Raw genomic sequence first — 12500 nt, forward strand, 5'->3', positions numbered from 1 at the left:
ACGCAGAACAAGACTCTTCCGCTGGAAAACACCACCGACTGTCTGAGCACCATGGCCAGCGTCTGCAAAGTCATGCTGGAGACGCCGTGAGTTCTTTCTTCTGCCAACGCCAAATGCGAACAATCTTTTTGGATTTCAGCAGGGGTATATATATATATATATATATATATGTATATATATACATGTATATATACATGTATATATACATGTATGTATGTATATATATATATATATATATATATATATATATATATATATATATATATATATATATGTGTATGTGTGGGAAAAAATCACAAGACTATTTCATCTCTACAGGCCTGTTTCATGAGGGTTTCCTCAATCATCAGGAGATTTAAATCTCCTGATGATTGAGGAAACCCTCATGAAACAGGCCTGTAGAGATGAAATAGTCTTGTGATTTTTTCCCACACATACATATTACGCTCTACCACGGTATCGAGCACTATTTTTTTTTGGATAATCTAATTAAGACATATATATATATATACACACACACACACACACACACAGTTGTGGTCAAAACTTTACATACACTTGTAAAGAACATAATGTCATGGGTGTCTTGAGTTTCCAATAATTTCTACAACAGTTATTTTTTTGTGATAAAGTGATTGGAGCACATACTTGTGGTGTTCCTGGGATTAAAGGCCGCACCTTTTCTCCTCCAAACGTATTGTGGCCAAACAGCTCAATTTTTGTTTAATCTGACCACAGAACTTTCCTCCAAAGGTCTTATCTTTGTACATATGTACGTACATACGTATATACATATGTAGATATGTTCATACTGTACGTACGTACGTACGTATGTACATATGTAAATACTGTACGTACGTACATATGTAAATACTGTACGTACGTATGTACATATGTAAATACTGTACGTACGTACGTATGTACATATGTAAATACTGTACGTACGTACGTATGTACATATGTAAATACTGTACGTACGTACGTATGTACATATGTAAATACTGTACGTACGTATGTAAATATGTACGTACGTATGTAAATATGTACGTACGTATGTACGTATGTAAATACACACACCTGTATGTATGTATATATATGCGTGTGTGTGTATGTGTATATATATATATATATATATATATATATATATATATACACACACAGTCGTGGTCAAAAGTTTACATACACTTGTAAAGAACATAATGTCATGGCTGTCTTGACTTTCCAGTAATTTCTACAACTCTTATTTTTTTTGTGATAGAGTGATTGGAGCACATACTTGTGGTGTTCCTGGGATAAAAGGCCTCACCTTTTCTCCTCCAAACATATTGCTGGGTATTGTGGCCAAACAGCTCAATTTTTTGTTCATCTAACCACAGAACTTTCCTCTAGAAGGTCTTATCTTTGTCCATGTGATGTCAGATGAAACAAAAATACATATATTTGTAACACAAAGACTTGTATGTTCAGAGAATATTTAATATATTTGTAACACAAATACTTGTTTGTTCAGACAATATTTCATGTATTTGTAACACAGACTTGTGTGTTTAGAGAATATTTAATGTATTTGTAACACAGACTTGTTGTGTGTTCAGAGAATATTCCAGTCGCTTCAGCAGCGACGACACAGTCCTGTTCTGCATGAGGGTCATGGTGGGCGTCATCATCCTCTACGACCACGTGCACCCCATCGGGGCCTTCAACAAGTCCTCCAAGATCGACGTGAGTGTCACGTGAGCGTGCACGCCCGCCTGGTGCTTACTGCTCCTGTGCTTGCAGATGAAAGGCTGCATAAAAGTGCTGAAGGAGCAACCGGCCGACAACGTGGAAGGTCTGCTCAACGCCCTCAGGTAGGTCCCTCGTGTTGACCTCTTTCAGAAGCTTCATCCTGCCTGCTGATTGGATGACTTTTTTGACCACAGACTCAGCGAAAACCTTCTCTGAGCTCACTTCTTGTGCTTTGTTCTGGAGTCAGAGTCCACATAGAGCCAAATGAGGTTGCAGCACAGTCATAGACCAGGGCTGTCCAAAGTCTGGCCCGGGGCCACTTTAAAAACACTACTAGAAAAAACATAAATAATGGATTTTAAGAGTAGGCCACATATTTGTTTTTTGTTTAGTCTTTATTTGAAGGGACAATGTACAGAAACATTAAGCTCAAAGACAGATATGTTCTGTACCAGATTATAGCTAAATAGCTAATTTCCATCTGCAGTCCCTGGCTACCTAAATTAAAGGGATACAAAAATCATGCAATAAAATTATGACAATAAAAACATACACAAGTATTAAGAAAAAAGTCATAAAATGCCCTTTCATGGACACATACTTAATATACAATACAACCACACCTCATTTACATCATCACACAGACAATACATGCTTTTGTTCACATCTGTCATCATTTGTAAAAACAACCATGATTTTAACACACACACCTCACAATTTACAATAAAAATGCTCTCATGGATAAATATAATACACGTTAGGTTGATGTGTCAAACATAATGTCCATCTTAGTGACCGTGTGAGCAGCTTTGATTGCTCCAAAGCCACTTTTTAACTTCAATTGTGAATGAAGAGTAATCTGTTAGACTTTTCAAGTTTGTTGTGAGGTCGTTCCATTCCTTTATGGCTTTATATGAAAAGGCTGATTGTGCAAAAGAGGTTTTACATCTGGGTATGCTACACTGCCCCCTGGTGGAGGCTCGTGTGTTTCTAGTTGTCACAGCAGACGTAAACTGGACAAAGTGCTTAAGTGGCGCTGGTGCAGTGTTATTTAAGATTCGATGGGCCATTCGTATTGATGCTAATCTTTGAATGTTAGCTAAATTTAACAATCTATATTTTTGGAGAACTAAACAATGATGGTGGTGTTGTGGTTTTCGGTCAAGGATTTTGAGGGATTGTTTGTGCAAAGTTTCCAATGGCCTCAGTATCATTTTGCTTGCCTGCGACCAACATGTTATACAATAATAAAAAATATATGTGTCCACATTATATTACTAGTAGGCCACATCATTAATATGGTACACCACATCATTCATATGGTCCACCACTTTATTTTACAAGTAGGCCACATCATTTATGTGGTCCACCAAATTATTTTACGAGTAGGCCACATCATTCATATGGTCCACCACATTATTTTATGAGTAGGCCACATCATTTACATGGTCCACCACGTTATTTTACGAGTAGGCCACATAATTTATGTCGTCCGCCACTTATTTTACGAGTAGGCCACGTCATTCATATGGTCCACCACATTATTTTATGAGTAGGCCACATCATTTACATGGTCCACCACATTATTTTACGAGTAGGCCACATCATTTATGTGGTCCGCCACATTATTTTACGAGTAGGCCAGATTATTTTACGAGTAGGCCACGTCATTCATATGGTCCACCACGTTATTTTATGAGTAGGCCACATCATTTACATGGTCCACCACATTATTTTACGAGTAGGCCACATCATTTATGTGGTCCGCCACGTTATTTTACGAGTAGGCCACATTATTTTACGAGTAGACCACGTCATTTATATGGTCCACCACTTTATTTTACGAATAGGCCACATCATTTAAGCGGTCCGCCATATTATTTTACGAGTAGGCCACGTCATTCATGTGGTCCACCACATTAGTTTACGAATAGGCCAAAATCATTTAAGCAGTCCACCATATTATTTTACGAGTAGGCCATATCATTTTACGAGTAGGCCATATCATTTTACGAGTAGGCCATATCATTCAAGTGGTCCACCACATTATTTTACGAGTAAGCCACATAATTTTACGAGTAAGCCACATCATTCATGTAGTCCACCACATTATTTTACAGGTAAGCCACATCATTCAGATGGTCCACCACGTTATTTTACGAATAGGCCACATCATTTAGGCGGTCCGCCATGTTATTTTACGAGTAGGCCACATAATTCATATGGTCCACCACATTATTTTACGAGTAGGCCACATCATTTATGGGGTCCGCAACATTATTTTATGAGTAGGTCACATTTATGTGGTCCGCCACATTATTTTACGAGTAGGCCAAATCATTCATATGGTCCACCACGTTATTTTACGAATAGGCCACATCATTTAAGCGGTCCGCCATATTATTTTACGAGTAGGCCACATCATTCATGTGGTCCACCACATTAGTTTACGAATAGGCCAAATCATTTAAGCGGTTCGCCATATTATTTTACGAGTAGGCCATATCATTCATGTGGTCCACCACATTATTTTACGAGTAAGCCACATCATTCATGTAGTCCACCACATTATTTTACGAGTAGGCCACATCATTCAGGTGGTCCATCACATTATTTTACGAGTAGGCCACATCATTCATGTGGTGGTCCATATTATTTTACGAGTAGGCCACATCATTCATGTGGTCCACCACATTAGTTTACGAATAGGCCAAATCATTTAAGCGGTTCGCCATATTATTTTACGAGTAGGCCATATCATTCATGTGGTCCACCACATTAGTTTACGAGTAAGCCACATCATTCATGTAGTCCACCACATTATTTTACGAGTATGCCACATCATTCATGTGGTCCATCACATTATTTTACGAGTAGGCCACGTCCTTCATGTGGTGGTCCATGTTATTTTACGGGTAGGCCACATCATTTATGTGGTCCGCCACATTATTTTACGAGTAGGCCACATTATTTTACGAGTAGACCACGTCATTTATATGGTCCACCACTTTATTTTACGAATAGGCCACATCATTTAAGCGGTCCGCCATATTATTTTACGAGTAGGCCACATCATTCATGTGGTCCACCACATTAGTTTACGAATAGACCAAAATCATTTCAGCGGTCCACCATATCATTTTACGAGTAGGCCATATCATTTTACGAGTAGGCCATATCATTCATGTTGTCCACCACATTATTTTACGAGTAAGCCACATCATTTTACGAGTAAGCCACATCATTCATGTAGTCCACCACATTATTTTACAGGTAGGCCACAACATTCATATGGTCCACCACGTTATTTTGCGAATAGGCCACTTCATTTAGGCGGTCTGCCATGTTATTTTACGAGTAGGCCAAATAATTCATATTGTCCACCACATTATTTTACGAGTAGGCCACATCATTTATGGGGTCCGCCACATTATTTTATGAGTAGGTCACATCATTCATATGGTCCACCACGTTATTTTACGAATAGGCCACGTCATTTAAGCGGTCCGCCATATTATTTTACGAGTAGGCCACATCATTCATGTGGTCCACCACATTAGTTTGCGAATAGGCCAAATCATTTAAGCGGTCCGCCATATTATTTCACGAGTAGGCCACATCATTCATGTGGTCCACCACTTTATTTTACGAATAGGCCACATCATTTAAAGGCCTACTGAAACCCACTACTACCGACCACGCAGTCTGATAGTTTATACATCAATGATGAAATCTTAACATTATAACACATGCCAATACGGCCGGGTTAACTTATAAAGTGACATTTTAAATTTGCCGCTAAACTTCCGGTTCGAAACGCCTCTGAGGATGACGTATGCGCGTGACGTAGCCCGGGGAACACGGGTATGCCTTCCACATTGAAGCCAATACGAAAAAGCTCTGTTTTCATTTCATAATTCCACAGTATTCTGGACATCTGTGTTCGTGAATCTGTTGCAATCATGTTCATTGCATTATGGAGAAAGAAGCTGAGCAAGCAAAGAAGAAAGTTGTCGGTGCGAAATGGACGTATTTTTCGAACGTAGTCAGCAACAACAGTACACAGCCGGCGCTTCTTTGTTTACATTCCCGAAAGATGCAGTCAAGATGGAAGAACTCGGATAACAGAGACTCTAACCAGGAGGACTTTTGACTTCGATACACAGACGCCTGTAGAGAACTGGGACAACACAGACTCTTACCAGGATTACTTTGATTTGGATGACAAAGACGCAGACGTGCTACTGTGAGTATGCAGCTTTGGCTTCTAAACATTTGATCGCTTGACCGTATGTGCGCAACTTTTTTTTGCGTATGTACGTAACTTTTTTAAAAATATATAAGCTTTATGAACCTTGGGTTAGGTGAACGGTCTTTTGGGCTGAGTGATTGTGTGTGTTGATCAGGTGTTTGAATTGTATTGGCGTGTTCTATGGAGCTAGGAGCTAGCATAGGAGCTAGCATAACAAACACGCAGGTGTTTTTATGCAGGATTAATTTGTGGCATATTAAATATAAGCCTGGTTGTGTTGTGGCTAATAGAGTATATATATGTCTTGTGTTTATTTACTGTTGTAGTCATTCCCAGCTGAATATCAGGTCACCACCGCCTCTCACAGCATCTTCCCTATCTGAATAGCTTCAACTCCCCACTAGTCCTTCACTTGCACTTTACTCATCCACAAATCTTTCATCCTCGCTCAAATTAATGGGGAAATTGTCGCTTTCTCGGTCCGAATCTCTCTCACTTCATGCGGCCATCATTGTAAACAATAGGGAACTTTGCGTATATGTTCAACTGACTACGTCACGCTACTTCCGGTAGGGGCAAGCCTTTTTTTTATCAGATACCAAAAGTTGCAATCTTTATCGTCGTTGTTCTATACTAAATCCTTTCAGCAAAAATATGGCAATATCGCGAAATGATCAAGTATGACACATAGAAAAGATCTGCTATCCCCGTTTAAATTAAAAAAATTCATTTCAGTAGGCCTTTAAGCGGTCTGCCATATTATTTTACGAGTAGGCCACATCATTCATGTGGTCCACCACTTTATTTTACGAATAGGCCACATCATTTAATCGGTCCGCCATATTATTTTACGAGTAGTCCACATCATTCATGTGGTCCACCACATTAGTTTACGAATAGGCCAAAATCATTTAAGCGGTCCACCATATCATTTTACGAGTAGGCCATATCATTTTACGAGTAGGCCATATCATTCAAGTGGTCCACCACATTATTTTACGAGTAAGCCACATCATTTTACGAGTAAGCCACATCATTCATGTAGTCCACCACATTATTTTACAGGTAAGCCACATCATTCATATGGTCCACCACGTTATTTTACGAATAGGCCACATCATTTAGCCGGTCCGCCATATTATTTTACGAGTAGGCCACATAATTCATATGGTCCACCACGTTATTTTACGAGTAGGCCACATCATTTATGGGGTCCGCCACATTATTTTATGAGTAGGTCACATTTATGTGGTCCGCCACATTATTTTACGAGTAGGCCAAATCATTCATATGGTCCACCACGTTATTTTACGAATAGGCCACGTCATTTAAGCGGTCCGCCATATTATTTTACGAGTAGGCCACATCATTCATGTGGTCCACCACATTAGTTTACGAATAGGCCAAATTATTTAAGCGGTTCGCCATATTATTTTACGAGTAAGCCACATCATTCATGTAGTCCACCACATTATTTTACGAGTAGGCCACATCATTCAGGTGGTCCATCACATTATTTTACGAGTAGGCCACGTCCTTCATGTGGTGGTCCATGTTATTTTACGGGTAGGCCACATCATTTATGTGGTCCGCCACATTATTTTACAAGTAGGCCACATCATTCATATGGTCCACCACGTTATTTTACGAGTAGGCCACATCATTTATGTGGTCCGCCACATTATTTTACAAGTAGGCTACGTCATTCATACGGTCCACCACGTTATTTTACGAATAGGCCACATCATTTAAGCGGTCCGCCATATTATTTTACGAGTAGGCCACGTCATTCATGTGGTCCACCACATTAGTTTACGAATAGGCCAAAATCATTTAAGCAGTCCACCATATTATTTTACGAGTAGGCCATATCATTTTACGAGTAGGCCATATCATTTTATGAGTAGGCCATATCATTCAAGTGGTCCACCACATTATTTTACGAGTAAGCCACATAATTTTACGAGTAAGCCACATCATTCATGTAGTCCACCACATTATTTTACAGGTAAGCCACATCATTCATATGGTCCACCACGTTATTTTCCGAATAGGCCACATCATTTAGGCGGTCCGCCATGTTATTTTACGAGTAGGCCACATAATTCATATGGTCCACCACATTATTTTACGAGTAGGCCACATCATTTATGGGGTCCGCCACATTATTTTATGAGTAGGTCACATTTATGTGGTCCGCCACATTATTTTACGAGTAGGCCAAATCATTCATATGGTCCACCACGTTATTTTACGAATAGGCCACGTCATTTAAGCGGTCCGCCATATTATTTTACGAGTAGGCCACATCATTCATGTGGTCCACCACGTTAGTTTGCGAATAGGCCAAATCATTTAAGCGGTTCGCCATATTATTTTACGAGTAGGCCATATCATTCATGTGGTCCACCACGTTAGTTTGCGAATAGGCCAAATCATTTAAGCGGTTCGCCATATTATTTTACGAGTAGGCCATATCATTCATGTGGTCCACCACATTATTTTACTAGTAAGCCACATCATTCATGTAGTCCACCGCATTATTTTACGAGTAGGCCACATCATTCAGGTGGTCCATCACATTATTTTACGAGTAGGCCACATCCTTCATGTTGTGGTCCATGTTATTTTACGGGTAGGCCACATCATTTATGTGGTCCGCCACATCATTTATGTGGTCCGCCACATTATTTTACGAGTAGACCACATCATTTATGTGGTCCGCCACATTATTTTACGAGTAGACCACATCATTTATGTGGCCCGCCACATTATTTTATTAGTAGGCCACATCATTCATATGGTCCACCACGTTATTTTACGAATAGACCACATCATTTAGGCGGTCCGCCATATTATTTTACGATTAGGCCACATCATTCATGTGGTCCGCCACATTATTTTACTAGTAAGCCACATCATTCATGTAGTCCACCGCATTATTTTACGAGTAGGCCACATCATTCAGGTGGTCCATCACATTATTTTACGAGTAGGCCACGTCCTTCATGTTGTGGTCCATGTTATTTTACGGGTAGGCCACATCATTTATGTGGTCCGCCACATCATTTATGTGGTCCGCCACATTATTTTACGAGTAGACCACATCATTTATGTGGTCCGCCACATTATTTTACGAGTAGACCACATCATTTATGTGGCCCGCCACATTATTTTATTAGTAGGCCACATCATTCATATGGTCCACCACGTTATTTTACGAATAGACCACATCATTTAGGCGGTCCGCCATATTATTTTACGAGTAGGCCACATCATTCATGTGGTCCGCCACATCATTCATGTGGTCCGCCACATTATATTACGAGTAAGCCACATTATTTTACAAGTAAGCCACATCATTCATATGGTCCACCACATTATTTTACGAGGAGGCTGCATAATTTGTGGTGCTCCGTATTATTTTACGAGAAAGCCACATCATTTATGTCGTTCGCGTATTATTTTACGAGAAGGCCACAAATTTGTACTTTTGATGAAAGACTTTTGTCCTTTTTTTAAGATGGAGATTTGTCAGATTTTAACTGAGCATTCTTCAATGTTGACCCTGTGCGAGTCCTGAAGTTAAAGCAACATCCGAACCATCTCGATGTTCCCTCCAGATTCACCACCAAACATCTGAACCAAGAGTCCACTCCGAGGACCATCAGGTCCATGCTGCAGTGAGGACCCCAGCGCTGGCCTCAGATAAGACCCTTATGTTGACATTCTTTCAAAGGCATGGTGGTCTTCAAGCGGCGGAACCGAGGACATGGTTGGTTTCAGCCTGGATCAGATCTCATATGATGGCAGAGCCAGCTTCAAGGGCTGAACGTTTGTCTTCTTGTCCTGCCACTGGGAATTGAATCTTTAGAATCACACCAAAACCCCATACGAATATTTTTACTACTGTTCTTATTTCCTTCTTGTTAATATATTCATTTCTTGCCAGTTTTAAAAGGAGAAAAAATGCCTTGTTTAAATTATTACCTAGATATTTTTTTTTTATGCTTGGTGTCATTGTATTGCCTTAAAACGCACATTTGGAGCTACTGTACTTTTTGAAGGGGAACTGCACTTATTTTGCAATTTTGCCTATTGTTTACAATCATTATGAGAGACTAGAACACAGATGGTTTCATTTTTTATATGCGTTCTAAATATTAAATAAATGCGATCACAAGTCTGCTTGCAATGGAGCCCATGGTAGTCGCTCTATTCTGCCTATAAAGCCCTTAAAAAAACACCCAAACACCTCCATTAAGGTTTTATATCCAGGATGTAAGTATATATGTAATGTCGTAACATTCTTAATAACATGTAATATTTACGTATTTTGATCATTTTCAAGCATTTCAAAAAGGTATGTTTGCTTTTTTCCAACATCACTGATTATTACTCACTGCAGACGTCATAATAAAACATCACTTACTGTACAAGGTCTGCTGTCATTAGGATGCAGACTGACGGAATCTTGTTATATTCTCGTTTAGATGAAGAATGACTCATAATCCTCGCCAAGAAAAGAGGGTCATTCTCGCCATCGCCGGGTCTAAACTGGCTGTCAAAGTGTACCAACTTGTCGGAATACCTCCTCGTCCTTCTACTATCCAGGTGAGGGGTATGATTTATGATCTACAGTGAAGTTTGACGAGCAAGAGAACGAGGAAGCAGCTGATCAGTCGATCATGCCAACATTGGCGTTGCTATAAATAGTTTGTCTGCGTTAGCGCTTTTACCGTAAATCCGGACTATAAACCGCTACTTTTTTCTTAAACTTTGAAGCCTGCGGCTTAAAAGACGGTGCGGCTAATTTATGTTTTCTTTCTCAGATAACAGCCATAATAAAAACAGTTAAAAAAAACAAACAAGCAAATACACCCTAAAAGTGTTTTATTGTTTGTGCTAGGGCGCCATCTTATGGACAAGTTTGCTCACTGCAGATGTCCTTCTATTTACGGGCAACGCTTTTTGTTTTTTTCCAACCAAAGTGCCGTGTTCGTCTTCCAGCTGTCAATAGCGTTGCTACTCGAATTCTTACTTATTAAATGTCTGTAGGAGTGTTTTCATGCATATTTGTACGCGCTATCGTACTGTGATTAAGATATCGTCGTTAACATAGCTAATATGTTTAAAGTTTTGCGAGTATCTGTATTAGTATTATTAACTTACAGTGGCATTATTTTTTTGTTGTTTCAGTTTTATAAATTCCTCAGTGAATTAACCAAAATGTCACCGTGGAGTTAAGTCTGTTAAGCTGATTGGAGAGCTAGCTTCCGCAGCTCGTGGGTCCACGTTGATGGCTTCTGTTTTGTTTGATCAGCCGTTTTACTGTCGTGTATTTTTTATATTTATAAAATATTTCTGTGTAAACAACTAATTTCACAACGTACAGTATATATCTGCTACTTATAGTCCGATGCAGCTAATATATGGGGGGAAAAAATATTCTAAAGTTTACTTGTATACTATAGTCCGGACTATACGATAACAATATCGCTATTACTTTCATAATATTCAAGTCATATGGAGTATTGTTGGCACTTTTCGGTTAGTTGTGTATTGAGTTTTATTGAACCGTGTTTTTATTTTACCATGAATTGATTTACTTTGACCCCGACTTAAACAAGTAGAAAAACTTATTCGGGTGTTACCATTTAGTGGTCAATTGTACGGAATATGTCCTGTACTGTGCAATCTACTAATAAAAGTCTCAATCAATCAATGAAATTTACTCCGCTGTAAACGGAACTTATATTTACGTTTATTTACGAGTTGGAATGCATTTTTAAAAATACAACCGTCATGTCTCCCATAATAAACGTGAAGGATAGGCAAACCTCCAAAAAAATCAAGTGCAGTTCCCCTTTCACACATGGAATATTACTGCCATATTCTGTGGTCATTTGAGTATGCTGCACTGCAATTGGACAATGGCCTGCTTTTGAAATAAGAAGCTAACATCTGATTGAAGTACTGTCACTTAAACACTCCACTCCTCACACAATAGTATGAACATATTTGGGATGGCTTTTACTATGCAAAGATGTATATTTCGTTTCCGTGTGAAGAATGCAAGATGTTTGATGAAAGGGTGCTATTGGGTAATAAAGGTGGTACATTTCTAACATGCTGTAGTTGAGTGGAAAACAACTGCTCTATTTTATTCCAGCCCAAAAACTGTATTGATTCCAGCAGCTTTTTCCCCTGGGATCAGATGGTTGGTTTGAACGTGCAGCTGTCATTCCGTAGTGCCCCTGCAGGGGGCGGTGTTGGTCAGTCGGCGTGTTGTTTGAGCGTTCCAGACCAAGTCCGAGGCTGGAATTCAAACAGCGGTGCACCTTGGACATGACGCACAGTTCGTATTAGGAGTGTGTTGATGAAATAATGATGATGCCATGACATTATGTTCTTTACAAGTGCATGTAAACTTTTGACCACGACTGTATGTATAACTGTTTATAAGTATACGTGTGTGTATATATGTATAAATGTGTATGTATATGTATTCACTTTTGTG

At 39.3% G+C, this 12500-nt stretch overlaps 2 protein-coding genes across 2 annotated transcripts in view; one reads left to right on the forward strand and one right to left on the reverse strand.

The window, feature by feature from the left end:
• Positions 1 to 12107, forward strand: part of LOC133640843 (CYFIP-related Rac1 interactor A-like) — a 32353-nt gene extending 20246 nt beyond the window's left edge. Inside the window, exons 2-5 of the mRNA XM_062034523.1 lie at positions 7 to 86; positions 1596 to 1722; positions 1780 to 1850; positions 9604 to 12107. Of these exons, the coding sequence (XP_061890507.1) occupies positions 7 to 86; positions 1596 to 1722; positions 1780 to 1850; positions 9604 to 9667 (342 nt within the window). The 3' untranslated portion in view covers positions 9668 to 12107. The remainder of the gene's footprint in view (positions 1 to 6; positions 87 to 1595; positions 1723 to 1779; positions 1851 to 9603) is intronic.
• The window catches only part of LOC133640844 (F-box only protein 16-like), a 21642-nt gene continuing 21118 nt past the window's right edge, over positions 11977 to 12500 (reverse strand). Inside the window, exon 9 of the mRNA XM_062034525.1 lies at positions 11977 to 12321. Coding sequence (XP_061890509.1) covers positions 12257 to 12321 — 65 coding nt within the window. The 3' untranslated portion in view covers positions 11977 to 12256. The remainder of the gene's footprint in view (positions 12322 to 12500) is intronic.

The sequence above is a fragment of the Entelurus aequoreus genome, linkage group LG23, assembly GCF_033978785.1.
Source record: "Entelurus aequoreus isolate RoL-2023_Sb linkage group LG23, RoL_Eaeq_v1.1, whole genome shotgun sequence".
NCBI lineage: Eukaryota > Metazoa > Chordata > Actinopteri > Syngnathiformes > Syngnathidae > Entelurus > Entelurus aequoreus.